General features: G+C 41.9%; 1 protein-coding gene across 6 annotated transcripts in view; it reads right to left on the reverse strand.

The window, feature by feature from the left end:
• Positions 1-2,217: 2,217 nt before the first annotated feature.
• Positions 2,218-16,151, reverse strand: part of GATA6 (GATA binding protein 6) — a 29,722-nt gene continuing 15,788 nt past the window's right edge. For 5 of the 6 annotated variants that reach the window (XM_058556820.1, XM_058556816.1, XM_058556817.1 and 2 more), the window contains exons 7-8: positions 3,557-3,688; positions 2,218-3,395 (exon numbers count right to left, since the gene is read on the reverse strand). In XM_058556820.1, the coding sequence (XP_058412803.1) occupies positions 3,192-3,395; positions 3,557-3,688 (336 nt within the window). In that variant the 3' untranslated portion in view covers positions 2,218-3,191. Of the gene's footprint in view, positions 3,689-16,151 lie in introns of all 6 variants that reach the window. The other variant, XM_058556821.1, reaches the window with a different exon arrangement.

Consider the following 16,151-nt stretch of genomic DNA (forward strand, 5'->3'; position numbering starts at 1 on the left):
CGGCCCATCAGAGCTTCCAAACAACAGGCGATGACCAGCATTACCAAACTGACTTGCTCTTTCAACCCAGAAACAAAACACATTTTAAGCAGCTAGAGCTGCCTTATTCTGAATAAATGTTTGACTCCCTGCTCCGCCCTCCCACCCTCCCACATACACCTATTATTTCCCTCTCAGTCTCAGGGATCCGGAGACCCCGGGGACGACACCAGCACAGAGAGAACTTAACACACAGAAGCCACCACACTGCCCCAAATTGAAAGCAGCCTGGAATCTGGCATAGCCACCAAAGACTTGCTGTATTGCCCTCCCAGCAGCTAATTTATCTATGATCTGAAATTACATCAAATTTCCAAGGACTAGGGAAAACATTTCCCATGAGCAAGTTAATTTATTTGCAGGGGGAAATGAATGGCTCCCTTTGCTTTCCTGACCCTCCCATAGGCACCAGGAAACAACACGAAGTGACCCTGAAGAGAGACCCCAGACAGAGCCTTCAGTTATATAAGATGGCCTAAAATCAGCCATGGGTGACAGAGGACATAAATTCTGCAAACCACGGTAATGGGTCTGGCAGGCTTTTTAAGCTGAGGTGCACCATCTATTTAAATGCACTCCCTAGTGAGAAATGACTTGTTTTTTGTATGTCATACTTTGGTGGAGGGGTGCTGAGATTGTGTATTTGGAACAAATTATCGAACTTTTGCTTTATACAATCACAGGTGAGAAAGTTACTGTTGAAAAGGCCCAGATGAGCAGAGTTCATTGTGTTAACACAGGCTCCAAGAAGCCCTCTTTCCCTCCTTCTGCGCCTAATTTATTTCGTGAAAGCTAAAATTCTTTCCCCTTTATGTTCTAAAAAAAGAATAGGAGCTTTAGCAACCTAATGGCATCTTAGGATTGGAAGGAGCAACATTTGAGACCATCCACAGAAAAAAAGATTATTTGGAAGCCCCAAAAAGAAAAATTTCATTTTCCCATCAAAGCATATTAACTCTAACAACTCCCAACCCACCAGAAAGCACTCAAAGTAATGAGAACTGTTAAGAGGAGGGAGGGAAAAAAACGAGTTAGTGGGGATAATAATTTTCTTCTGCTGTCAGACCAGCACTGTTCTATAAAACAATCTACCAAACTCAGACTGGTATCTCTCCGGCATCCTCCCTCGATCTCTGCCACCCCCCGGGCTGGGAGGGATCCCTCATTTCATTCTCCTGAGCCTTGTTCAAGAAGTGCAGGTGAGCCAGGGGACATCAGACTCGCACAGACCAGAAACTTCCGACGCTCCACAGGCAGTAAGACATTCAGAACACCCATCTGGTAGGAGCTCCTGCCATCCTCCTTCAAAGTCAAGTTAACACTTAAGGCTTAGTATGGCCAGGCACTGAGCGAGGCACTTCACATGGATTATCTCATTTAATCCCGACTTACATGTTATTGACCTTATTTTACGGATGAGGAAAGTCAGAGTTGGATAACTTGCTCAAGGTCACAGAGCTCATGCATGCAGAGCAGGGACTGGAAGCCTAGTGGTCTGCCTCCAGACCTAGCTCTCTTAACCATTGATCTAGACCACCATATGGTATCAGAGTGCATGCAGGCTTTAGTGATTTCCCCAGACACACACACACGCCAGCCCCGAGTCTGACTTCCAACACCACCTCACCACAAAGGAAGATTTCCCTCCTCTTAAAAGATTCAGACTGGACCCCACAGAATGGCTATAATCAGTACATGAAAATAAGTCAAAATGCCCCATGCTTAGGGAGCCAAAATGAAATGCCACCATTGTCTTGTGAAACAGCCTCCTGATTTCCGGAAATCCACCCAACAATGAGGAAAAAACAGAGACTGTTCAGATCATTTTATATCTTCTGGTGAGTGTAAGGAGTTCAATCTTAGATGAGTTTTGAGACTTTATGGCACTTTGCAAAAGGGAGGAACTAGAAAAGAAACCGTTCTGTTTCTGGGCCATAGACTCTATTTCATTTAGAGGGAGAGAAACTCCGGACTTCTTAAATGTTTATAAAGATTGATCCTAAACAGAGTGCTTATAATCTCAGATAATGTCATGTAATACTGGGTCCTTTTCACTTATAAAAATTGTCCCCACTGCAAATTGACAGTGACAACTAACTCCATATCCCAACTTCCAATAAGCCAAGGCATAAAACAGTTCCAAAAGGACAATTCATTGAAAGGAAGGCCGTAAGGCAATTTGCAAACACCACATGCGCTTGTTTTATATGAATATCTACAGCCACATACAGTATCAAAATGAAACTGAAAGGGAAGGAACTCGTTGTACAGAAGACATAACAATACCCTTTTTATTTTTAAAACTCTGGTGAAATAGTTTCCATATGACATCCCATTTAAAAAAAATTAACGTAAACCAACCTGCCTGTGGGTTAGTCACACGACAGAGACTTCATCATAGTGTGTACAGATGCCTAGAGTATTTACAAATGTTACCTGTTAGGTAGTAAAGTTCTGTTGCAAATTTCCAGCACATATTCCACAGTAAAATAAAGGGGGGTTATTGGTGTTCTTGTATAAAAATTCTTAACAAATGGATAAAGGCAATTTTCCTGAGAGAAGATTTGTTCTTGAAATATTTTTCTTTAACAATTGGAAATATAGAAACGGGATGTAGTTGTAAAAGAAGCATAAGAATGTCTAAGTTAACATTTTTCTTTTAAATTATTTAAGTACCATTAAGTTAAAATGTTTACATTCATTATAAAAAATGTTGTTAAATCTTATGCAAATGATTTAACACTGATTGCTGCAACGCAAATTGCACTTTTTAAAAAAATTATTGTATACATGGAAGAAAAATATCTTGTTTGCTACCCTGTTTACAAATACTGACTGACTTCAGGTCAGTCACACAATATGAACTTTGAGAGCCGTCAGTCACAGTGTACATTACAGTTAGAACGCAGTCTTGCAAACTGAGCAATATTTTTGACAAGAGACCTCATGAACCGACTCAGCCTCCAGAGGTGTGTACCAAATGGCCTCAAATGGTCTTCTCCGTCAACGCATGTGAAATCTGGGTGTGGAAAAGGTATGAAGAAATTCTGGAATAACCAAAACCAATCAGAAGAAGCACATGATTTGGGGCAATACACATAAAACCTTTTTTAAAAATCTCTCAATATTCCTTAGCCGGCAAGGCGCTGGTCCTAGTCCCGGTTTCTGGAAGTCGCACAGCGAACACCGCATCCCCTGGCAGACCCAGAGGCAGGCTGGCTGGAAGTGGCTGTGGCCAGGGAGGAGGTGACGTGCGTGGGCTGCACCAGCCTGGCCCGGCAGCTCCATCTTCTCTCCTGCTCTTCAGAGACGGGGCTGGGTGGTAAGGCAGAGCGAGCCTCTTGGGAAACACATCTCTTTCAAAATAAAGGCACGGAAATCACGCGTCAGAGGAATGTTCGGTCAGCATACTCGCCCCAGTCTGGACTGCTGGACAAAATCACCGCAGGTCGTGCGCCCTCCCGCTCCCGGAGCCGGCTCAGGCCAGGGCGAGGGCGCACCACGAATCCTGTCTCACCGAGGATGATGTGACTTCAGCTGGCGAGGCCAGGCTGACACCGATGTACAGCCCATCTTGACCTGAGTACTTGAGCTCGCTGTTCTCGGGATTGGTGCTCTCTCCCGCTCCAGACAGCACAGAGGCGCCCGCCTGGCGGAAGAGGGACGGAGAGAAGGAGAAAGAGAAGCAGAGAGACGGTTACCCATAAATTTGTCAGGCGGCACGCTCCAGCTAGGTAAACACAGGGGCTGCGCAGGGCAGCCAGGGAGAGCTGCTCACCGGGTTGGGCATACCGTTGACCTAACCCTGGCAGTTTAGGCTCATAGAAACATTCTCCTCTTAACCTGAGGACTCACAGCAGGAACCACCCGGCAAGATGGGCAGCTGGACACAAGTAGGAAAGGGGAACTGGAGGAAGCCTATTTGTAAAAAGTGCCAAACTCTGAGACCTCTGACAGTGAAACAAACCATACCACGCAGGTAAATAGGCCTTAATCATGCCCGCATAGTCTAATCATTTCAAAAGAGAAAATGCAGAGCACACACACACAGCAGAGCCACAAGGCTCAGCAGTTATGTCAAAGTCTAAAAAGGAAAGCTACACAGTTCAGCAAGGTCTGATAAATGAAATTTTTGAGCACTGACTTCATGGAAAATTAACCCATGCATACATAGGTTTTAATATCTACCTCATTTACCTTAATTCTTTCCAAGAAGAACAGGCCATGTTTGAAGCAGACCACAATATAAAGAAAATGCTAACATCCTACATCTGTCATGATCCCGGCAATTATTTCTTGAATCAAAAGGTCACCTTTCTCTTGTTTCATTCATTCCTTCCATCCAAACGAAAAAGACCAATAGAAAACATGATATAATTTAGTAGAATCAAACCAAAATAACTAAAATCATGTTTAGACTATGGTTTGAGAAAATAGTTGCATCTGACTTTTTAAAAAATCTAGCCATAATCAGACTTTTTAATCATGCCTTTTTCCTTCCAAAAGCTCAGAAGCCCGTTATTTCTCCCCAGCTTTCAGGGTTCCATTCCATAAATTACTAGATACTTGTTTTTTGACATAGGTAGAACATTTTGTACTTTTCAAAGCATTCCGTTTTTACATATACAATCCCATTAAATCCCTAAAACATCCATTTTCTGGCTGAGAAGCACCAGACACAGGCTAAATTGAATGGAAGATGTGGCGGGCCTCCGCGGCTCCCCTTGGGGGCCTGGAAGTAAATGGGATCCTACTCTTTCCAGAAAATCTGTTTTTTTCTCTAATCCTCACAATAACCACACTAGGCTGAGAGGCGGGGCTTCAGGAAGCCTGACCCTGTGACTTCCTGTCTGCCCATCCCAAATTCCTCCCAGCTGGACAGACCAAACCCAGCCCCTCCACAAGTAACCAATCCTTCCCTTTCCTAGCAAAAATGAGGGACTGTGAAAATCCAGCAACAACAGGACTCCCCACACCCAAACTTCTTTTTAAATAACACAAACTTAAAGTCTTAAACTGAGGGCTTTAGGTGCATAAAAAAGCAAATTTCACAAAGTCATTGAGATGTCTAAAATTTAAAATAGATTCTTGTGAAAATTTTGAAATAGCTGAAGAATCCTGTCAAACAAACTAAAGCTATGGATTTGGTTACACGTATAAATATGGTGATTAACTTTAGCCCTTAAGTCCAGAATTTCTGCTACCCCTGAAGAAATAAACAAAAGGGTAATAATCAATTACAAAAGGATACTTCATTTTACAAAGGAGCTATCATACAATTAGCAGGAAGTGAGCTCCCTTATAAATGATTTATGTCACACTCAACTTTGAATTGGTCTACCTATTCCCTCAAAAAGCACATCTGCATTTATCTGCCTTCCCCACAGCAAGTGCTATTTTCTGGAATGAAGAGGGTGCCTGGATTGGCCCAGGAAGCAGCCCACTGCAAATGGCCAGTGGCGCTGAGATAACAGAGGGGTCTGTCGTCACTACCACAAGTCAGCAACAAGAAACACTAGCAAGGTACCTATGAGAGCCAGGCACTGGGACTACGAGTCGCTCCCTGGACGAGCTCCCAGGTGGCAAGGGGAGCCAGGACACATACACACTTGAAAATAAGACTGTTCAACTGCCTACCATTGCAGGATAAATGAGTAGCTGGGACAGGGACGTGGAGCAAGGGGTCAGAAAAGGAATCGCAGAGGGGGAAGGATTCCTGGGCATGAGCCACAGGCAGCCTTCATGGTGGGGACAGCCTGAGCTTTCAAATCCTATCCTGGTTCAGCCACCTACCGAGCGCAGTCACCTCCCTGAGCCTCCTCCTTGGTGACTGGCCCTCGTATTCCCTACCTCAAGTATGGCTGTGACAATTAAATGACATAATGTTTGTAAAAGCATCCATATGGGGCCTCATCATGTTAAACATTCCATAAAGGGAAGCTATTATTATTGGTGAGGAAAGAGTATTCAAAATGGAGGCACGCAGGACGTGGGGAGGCCTGTTCATGAGAAAAGCCAGCAAACAAGTCAAAGAGACAATGTGGGAGAAGTAAACTAGAAGGCCTGACCTAAAACTTTCTGTGCCTCAGTTTCCTCACCTTTAAAATGGAAATAAGAAGAGGCACCTATGTCATAAGGTTGTTGCAAGAATTAAATTAGCTAATATACGTAAAGCCCTTACAACAGTGTCTGACAATAGTAAAGACTACTTAAGTATACGCTACTGTTAGTATTTTATTTTATTTTAAGGTTAAGGAGCGTGGACCTAATTTAATCCCCCCAATTCCATCCGTGGGCCCAGGTGAGTGACCATCACCAGGTGCAGCAGCAGCGGGAACTCATCCAGAGCTCAGCAAGAACCACCTCAACGAGGACCCTATTCTAATTGTTACCGACAGCTTTTTGCAAACAGAAAGCAAGGTGCTTCCACAGCCCTTCAAAAGGCTCACTGGCCCGGTTTCAAATAAGCCACATTAAAGAAATCTTAATACCTTGAATACCATTCTTACACCTGAACAATAACCCCCCAAACTACCTGTTGAAAAACCAGTAGTTTTTCCTTTTTGTGACAAAACTGTTAAGCTATATGGCAAGCAAGGAGTCCTGCTGTCAAAGGGCGGGCAAATCCCAAATTCCAACGGATGAGCTCCTGAAAAAACAGCTCGTTTGAAATCAAAAGCAACATCTGAATCTGTCAGAAAAAAACAGGACAAGTACTTGTGCTCAAGGCTTAAGAACCTTATTTTTAAAGAGGGGTACGCTATTTATTTATTTTTTTGTGAGGAAGATCAGCCCTGAGCTAACATCCATGCCAATCCTCCTCTTTTTGCTGAGGAAGACCGGCCCTGAGCTAACATCTATTGCCAATCCTCCTCCTTTTTTTTCTCTTTTTCTCCCCAAAGCCCCAGTAGATAGTTGTATGTCATAAGTGCACATCCTTGAAGTTGCTCTATGTGGGACACCGCCTCAGCGCGGCCGGAGAAGCGGTGTGTCGGTGCGTGCCCAGGATCTGAACCCTGGCCGCCAGCAGCTTAGCTTAACCACTAAGCCACGGGGCCGGCACCGGAGGTGGGTGGGGGGGTACACTATTTAAACATGAAATCCTGCAATGCACAGCTTTTTTGTATATCAATCATACCTCAATAAAAAAATTAATTAAAATTTTTATGCAACGATACATAACGAGATCATAATGATGAAGACTGTGATAACCCCAGTAGCCTCATCCACGGCCGTGGGGCTTTTTCTGGTACTCGCCTTAGAAGGCAGTAGAAGCAGAGCCATCAAGAATGTTATGCCCTACTTACCTCTGTAATTTCACTTCTGGAAATGTTTTATAAGGAAAGAATTCAAAGGAAGGGAAAGGCTCCACACGGGAAGACATCCATTGCAGGGTTCCTTATAATAGTGGAAACCATGGAAATAATCTAATGTCTAATGATATGGGGATGGTTTGGAAAAGCAAGGGACATCCGCTCAATGAGCTATTACACAATTATTAAAAATAAGATCATGTAGCAAAATGGAAAAAAATCCTGTAATGCAATGTCAAGTGAAAAACAGCAGGATATAAATTCTATGTCATAATTACAACTTATCCATGCACACGCAAAAGTATTTCAAGGGAACCCAGGAGGAGGTGGGGACAGGGGAGCATCTGAGAGGGCCCAACCTATTAGCCATCTATACCTTTTTTTGACCATTTTAATTGAACAGCATAGTACAGTCTAACTTTGAGGAAGAGTAGAAGACAGCAGCACCAGAAACATGCAACACAAGCATTTGAGGGATAAGCCAGCCTGGACGGAGTCATAAAGGAGCATGAAAAAACAGGGAGGAATCAGAGTGTAGGCACTAACAGAGAAGGGAGGATCAGAAGGTGCCCACTGCACCCCTGAAGTCACTTCCATGCCGCCTGGCACAGGCTGGAGCCTGGCCAGCCATGCACATGTGAAACATGGCTCCACATAAGCTAAAACACCAAACACACTACAAGGGTTCATTGGTGTAACCTGAGCTCTCAAAACCTGTATTCTAACTACAGAAGCAGTCTGGGATTGGCCCAACAACTCTCCTTAAGAAACCTGCCTCGTCGTATCATTATTCATCTTAAGGCCTTTCCCTCATTGGTGATATTCAAGAGCTACCTACTGAGAATCAGTACAATTTGGGGAGAAAATCAGAGAAAACTTATTATGACCCTGGACCCAGTACACAGACTCAAAAATACAAGTATAAATTTATGTATTCCCACATCTAGTTAAATCCTTCAAATGACTTTAGTTCAGATCACAGACATCTCAAAATAGCAAAACAGGCACGTCACTAACCTAAACTAACAAACGTTCCTGAACAAAAGTAAAGGAGAGCACTTTGGAATGCCCACGGATGCAGGCAGCTTGGGCAGGCGGAGGTCCTCGCTCATGCTCTGATCAAAGTGCAACGAGGGTGGGGCAGAAATCTGCTCTGTGTTTCCATTCACAGCTTATCTGCCCTCCACCCTCCCACAGACAACTGAAAATGGAGGCACTTCCTGTTGAAAGAATGTGTTATCAGCACCAGACCCAGCCTGGGCTTAGCACTGAAAGCAGGCCAGGTTAGGTGGGAGACCCGCAGAGCAGCTGGGCTGGAAATCTCCCTCCTAAAGGAATAAATGACTTCAGGGACAACTCGGGCTGCTGCAGACCAGGACATGGAAAATACCCACTAGCATGTGAAGTAAGCGCAGTTCATCTTTAGATCACCCAAATTCTTTCCCTGTGAGAATGAGCCTTCACTCAAGTATCTGAGACGTCAAGGATTTCTGATGTGATAAACTCTTGTAGTCAATGCCCAGCAGTGTCTGGCTCACAGTGGGCTCACCAACATCAGTTCTCGTTTTTTCCTCTTACTTCGCATATCCCATAACAGGCAGGCCCAGAGACAGCCTCCAAAGGGGATGCCCACGCAGGCGGCTTTGGAAAGGCCACACGTCCGAGCAAAGGAAACCCTTAAGGGACACGGCCTTTCCAGAGGAATAACATAGGTTCTCTGGCTTGTGAATCATAAACATGAATTTCATTTTTGAGGAAGAAAACCAAAAAGGAGTAGACTGGGGTGTGCTCAGTCCCCAGTGCTGTAACCTCTCCTAATGCAGCCTTGATCTGAAGAAACAAAACACTGCACCCCAGGCAGGTTGGGGGTGAGTGCGTGATCATTCCCAGAGGAGAAGACTTGGATGGTGATCACACTGCCCCCCTCAGCTAGAATTCAGACTGTTGGCCCCCATGGCCTCTGATCCATCCTTCCTACACATCTAAGTCAGTCTGTGGTTGTGGTGTTTTCTCATGTGAGGGGAAGCCAGCCGGCCCTCACTGCCAAAGCTCTCTTCTCTGCTTGCGTAACCTCTAGGTTAGACTCTTGCAGGGCTTTATAGCTGTGCTTTCCTCAGAAGAGAAATTAAAAACTACATGTAAGCTCCAACGAAGGAGAAACACTTTCGATAAATCTTAACTTGCACTCTAAAAGCTATCGTCATTTCAGTCTGAATAGAGGTAACAAGACCAGACACAAAAGTGACTCAATAATATTTTAGGAGGTGACACAGGGAAGATACACAAACACACAGGTCTGTCTCCACCAGGACACATGAAAATCATCAATCACAACAAAACCCTCTAATTCTCCCATAACAGCTCAGTAAAGCAGGAGAATGCGAGCAACTTCTCTTACAAGAAGTCATGGTCACCTCAGTTGATGACCTAACTCAGTTTTTAGCAGAATAGTTTAGCAGAATTATAATAATTAGCATAAAAATAATTTGTTATTTCTTTTGTCATTTAGCAAACAAATTCCTTACTGAGGAGCTCACCGGCTGCCCCCTTGAGCCCTCCTACCCCTTCTGAGCCTGAGTAGGCCAGGTTACACCCATACATGGGGATGCTGCCCTTTTCAAGGAAAGAACAACAGTTCTACACACACAGTCTCCTCTGGGCAAAGGAGAAAATTGTTTTACGCATCTGCACACACTCAAACAGCAAGTATGCTGTGGTGAAGAAAGGCCTGGTGCAAAGTTTATAAGTACCCTGAGATTATCAGTAAAATGCTGATGTACAAATATAAATTGCAGGGGGCAGGGCTTGTCCCACATCTTGAAGTGATAAACGTACTAAAGAGTTTATCCTCTAAAATGAATCAAAATGAATGACTATTCTAGTCTTCAAACTAAGTGGTAAAGGCTCAAGACGCAAGATTTAAAACCTGCTGAATTATAATCCTAACTTTTAAAAACTGGCTTTTTAGGAGATTGGATGAGCATCTTAAATCTGGCCATCTCAATGAGAGAAAGCATACAGTGGTCCAAGAACCAGGCAGCATTTACAAGAAAGCTTACGAAGGTACTAAGTATCATAAGGAATGAAAAATTGTTGCTATCAGAGAAATAAAAGTATTTTAAATATGGTTACTTTGTTAACACAATAGCTCTACATCTCTAAATTTCCCCCATTAGGAAAGTAAGGATTTATTTCTAATGTCTTGGGATGAAAAAAAAAAAAATGCCATACAAATAAAGCACATCGCCATTAACTTTCAAGATTATATTTAAATAGTACTACTCCTCTTGAGCTTCAAAGAGGTCTACAGGCATCTCCCACTTAGGCTGCCCAATACTCCTAAAGACCAGATGGTAGGAATTACTTTTCCCCGTTAGTAGAAGGAGAAAAACAGAGCCTTTACAAAACTTTGGCAGCCTGCTATAGTCACAAACAGAGCTGGAGCTAGCGCCTGACCGCCTGAATCTGTTTCCTTCCAGCTGCTAATCCGTGAACCCCTAGAATAAACGTCAGACTATACTCAGGCTTCACCACGAGTCAAGCAACTAACCTTAACAAGAGCTTTAAATCAAAAGTATTTGTGTTTAATAAGATAAAAATACGATTCTGGAGCACGTGCTCAAGCTCTGGTGAAACCATGCCATGCTAACAACTACCAAAACAGCACACCAAGAAAGTCAGTATTTAAATGTCAGATACTGACTTGGAATTGTTTACTCTCAAGCCTCCAACAGGACACTGAAATCAATACCTGTAGGTTTTTTGTTCACATCTTTCTTAAAAACTGAGGTCAATAAAATAATCTCTTTGTGCTCAGTCTCACAAACTCTGAGTACTGGGCCTGATAATGATAGGTAGCTGAATTATGAATGATCACATAGGCCAACACCTGTCTCTGGACATGCTTTTTAAAATTATTAAAATTTCAGAGAAAATTAACAGGTTGGTCTAACCATGAACAGAGCTAACAGATTGTATTTAATTCATATCCATTAGATCTTCATATTGCTAGTAACTCTTTTGGCAGACACCCATGAAATGCATAATAAATTACTTTTGTTCCAGTAAAGGAATTCATTTTCTTCGAAGATTCATTTAGCAATAACATTTCAGAGCATTCTAAGCCAGATTTCTTAAATTTGGTCATGTTTTCCCGTAACATTATTTCATGTTTTGCGACAATTTTGTATATTCTTACAGAGGCAGGAAAAAAACTGCAAAGAATCTGTAATTTGCAAAGAAAAGTTGTGTTCTGAGATGAAGCCTTCTAACCTGAGGCCGTATGAAAAGGCGAATGACATTCTTCCTACACTTATTCTTTACCCAGTATTCTGGCTTCCAGATTGTGATAATGAGTCATTTATTAAATAAACCACAGCCCTGTGATAAATTGGGTGGACATATATATTATAAACTATTTAAAGAGCAATACAGTTTTACTGTTTCCTAACATACATACAAAGTCACTGGATATTAACGTAATATAATGTATTTCTAACTACTCCTTCTTACCATCCTCCCCAGGACACATGCGTGAGCATTCACACATGCACACACACGCGCGCGCGCCACACACACACACACACACACACACACACACACACACACGAAAAAAGGGAAGTCTAGAAAAGGCCTTGAGACCAAAATGAAAGTATGCAAACTCCACATGCTTAAATGTTCCCTGCCAGGGTGACGTGTGACTTTCACAGCGAAGGCCAATGTGGTCAGACAGGAACGTGAGTTATTAGAAGGGGCTGTGAAAGAGGAAAGAAAGGGAGCCTGGCACACAGGGAGCGTGAAGATAAAACGCCAACAAAATATTTATGTTCATGGCTTGCAGCAAGTGGCAAGTGGGATATTAATAACTGTGATGATTGGCCAACTCCCTGGGAGTGGTCGAGACATGGGTTCCAGTCCCTGCTTCAACACGGGATTGCTTTGTGACCTGACGGAGTCACTCTGAGGCCCGGTTTATAAATGGGGCAATAATAATACCTAACTGAACTCTCTCACAGACCTTGAGGGAGATTAATGGCTTTTTAATTCTTTTTTTATTCATTTAGAAAAAAGTATCTTGGACTATAAACTCTGAGAAAAAATGAATACTTGCCTATTAAGAAATGCTTTTCAATGATTTCGTAAAAATTAATTGAAGGCAATTTGAACATTCTGAAAAGTTCCAACTGACTTAGCACTCCCTGTGTATGGATTTAAATCACACCATTAGAAATATTTTAGTACTAATGCAATCTTGTATTTAATATTTTAAGAGAGCCCTATTATAATCACATTAGGCACACCAACAACAGTAAATTTTACTGTCTATTATTTTTTCTATTACCCAACTAATATAGTCTTAGAACTATAATAATTTTATTAATAAGTATAATATTTAACAAGAGAATTTATACAATGTGTCTTATATATTTTATCAAGAGCAAATCACTTCTCTGACACCATTTTCCCAACTGTTTCAATGGGACAATATTTGATGCTGAAATTATTAATCAAAATTAGTTAGATTTCTTTAAGAAAATGTTATTTCTTCTCTCTAAAGATTTCAATACCCCACATACTATCGCATATTAATCTAGCATGCTGTAGTGATAACAACATTGACTCTGCATCTGCCAGACCTGGATCCAAATCCAAGCCCAGCCTCCTAATTTGATAGATAACCTTGGCCGGTTACTTACCTTCTGAGTCTCACTCCCTCAAATGAAAATTGGAAATAAAAACACCTCATTTGCAGAGAGATAATTAGGAATAAAAGAGAAAAATGTGCACAAAACACCTGGCACATAACAGGCACTCGACAGAAGCGAGCTTCCTGACTTCTTGTGTCCACTATCTTATAAAGGGGAAGTACGGGAAAGGGAGAAAACGTCCCAAAGCAAGAGCACGATGAAGAAATGCAAGACTGATCCACTGATGCCTGGCTCTCAAGTGCCCTAAAGGCTCTTGTGGAATATTCAAACTATGAGTGAAGCAGTAACATTTTGTTCCCCCTCCAGCAGCCTCTTGAATCAGAGCTCCTCGTCACAGTCAAGTTCCTCTGAGTGAAAGCAACTCATGTCGTATCTAAGTCCTTCATGAATGTACCTTTCAGCTATTCTTCTATTATAGGAATTGTTAATAAGAATAGGAACTATTATTTTGTGACCAATCATAATGCCATAGTAAGTCCAAAGTGATTCAATTACTTTGAGAAAAAGACAGTGACGTATAAATTTGCTAATAAAGAGGTAAGCTACATGACTAAAGTGATGTTTTCCAATTTTCATCACAGGGTGCAAATATGAACACATAAAATCAAATCTATAAAAAGAATTTTAAATATTAACCTGCCAAGTGCCGAACCTTTCTTCAGAAGGCCTTATAAAGACCTCCAGACATCCTAGCAAACCTCAGCCCCTAAATCACCCTGGGCTACGTGCACTCAGGGGTGGGCATTACCTCTTTCAAACCACTTCTAGCACAAGATTTAGCACCACACAGCTCAGGAGAAGTACGTCTTCTGACAAGGTTGTTGAATAAAGTTATTGCCAAGGAGTGGCTGCAGCAGGGAAACAGGTCAGGCTAGGCACGAGGGTCCCAGAAGAGTAAGTGAGGCAGGAATGAGACACCTACAATTTTAATAGCAAGAAACTGACCAAAGAGCCGGTAAGGCCCACAGAAAGGCAGAGAACCAGTCAGCGACGTATCTGAGATGAGGTCCTTGTCTCAGTCTAAGGGTGTCTGCCTCTCTTTGTGAAGTTGTCTATCACCAACAACGAACCACAAAAGGGAGGAAACTTCTTTCCTGTCACTAACACCCCATGTATAAAATGCTTCCATTTGGAAGGGTCACCAGGCAGCTACCTCAAACCATCCCGCCCTGTGTAGCCCCGGGGGACCGAAAAACTAAACATTGTAAGCTGTGAGGTCAGTGCATGTCACCAGCTCCGAGCAAGTATTTCTCCTTACTAATTGTGAGGGGAAACCCTGCTTGTAAAATGTACAAGTAGGAGCATGCTAGCATTTGTTTACATCAGTTACCAAAATACTCCCAGTTAAGAAGGTTTTAATTGTTGGGCTCTAGCATAGAGACAGAAACACACTTGTCACTGCAGTGGGGGTTAGACAAAGTCCATCATTTAGAAATGACTGTAGTTTGGGGACTACTTAAGGTTGACTTGATACCTATTTGAAACATTTCAAATATCTCCCTTCCACCTATTTTACCAGTCCCATCTCCCGCCTTTGGCTTCCTACACCCTACACTCCAGCCACACGGAACTCCTAAAACCACGTCCCTGAAGCACTATAGATACCCATGCTCTTCTTCTATCCCAATTTTTCTTCTGCAAAAATCCCACAGAACTAATTCAAATTTCCTCTCCTCTCTGAATCCACTTCCAACTTTGCAGTCAGAATTCACTGCTCCCTCTTTAGGACTCCTAACGAACTTTGTCACTCATTTAAAGTACTTCCAAATCTGACCAGCAGTAAGATCCGTCTATACCCGCCCCTCGTCACTACCACCACATTATGAACAATTTGAGGTCAGGAACTTTATTTCACTCAGTTGTAAACAGGGCCTCCCATAGCACAACGCTTCTTAAATAGAGCAACGACCATGGAGCAAGGGTCAGTCAGATACATTATCATCTTTATTTATTTCAACGTTGTATGTTTAATGACTTCAACATTACCTTTGCAGTTTTAATGTAAACTTAAGTAGATTTTAATTTCTTTTAAATAATTATGTATAGAGCTATTTTTAGGCTGGCAAAATATGTTCAGCAATTTCTTATTCTCAGACATTGTCTTATTACTAATTTCATCCCCAAATTAATCCTTTCTGTCCCAAAAGAAATTTAGAAAAATACCTTTTATCTATAAAATTTAAGAATTGAGCTATAAAGTTTATATATGATATATTATATACATATTATATATAATATATACACACACATATATAAAGTATACTCTTGTTTCACAAATTTTTAGTTACAAGTCATAGGAAGGATAGGAACATTTATAGACTACTTATTAAATCTTATTCGGGAATTGCTGAAATAGAACGTTACCATATTTCCCTCCTAAATAACAACAACAAACCTATAAAACATAACTCAGTCAGTAAATGGAATTCGATGAAAGATTTAATTATTCTTACAATCCATAAGAATATAAACACCAAAGAAAATCTGATCTATTTAGGTAAACCAAGTACACATTTTTCAGTAAGTCTACATGTATGTATAAGAAAATTTTAGACAGAATTAAAGACTATTTTGGGGAAATTTATCTTTAAGTTCAAAAGTCACAAAAATTAATCAACTGTCTAGCAAAAATTAAGTTTAACACATTTCTTAACAAACAGAAAATTCCAAAGGAACAAGACAGGGGCTATTTTAATACCAGGCTGCATAGCTTCGCATCTTCCTGATCTCATACAGGAAACAAACTGCCCTCCCTCTACCTCCAACACATACACACCACACACACACACATAGCCCACAACAGAGAAACTCAGTCATAAGGTAGCCGGGTCAGCAACCTGATGACCATCAGAAGAAATGTCTCCTTTTTTCCCCAGACATGTCTAGTCAAAACACAAATTAGCAACAAGTACGTAAAGCTAAGACATGCAAATAAGTCAAAGAAATGAGGCTTCAGGGCAGTGTAAAAATGACTTTCGTGGCACTTAGATACTTGTCCTGGAAAAATGCAGAATGCTGGGTGCTAAGAATCCTGCCTACACCTTCGTTCCTGCTGGGGAGGGAGCCCTGGAGACCCTGCTCGCAGTAGCAG

This window comes from Diceros bicornis, chromosome 16, assembly GCF_020826845.1.
Source record: "Diceros bicornis minor isolate mBicDic1 chromosome 16, mDicBic1.mat.cur, whole genome shotgun sequence".
NCBI lineage: Eukaryota > Metazoa > Chordata > Mammalia > Perissodactyla > Rhinocerotidae > Diceros > Diceros bicornis.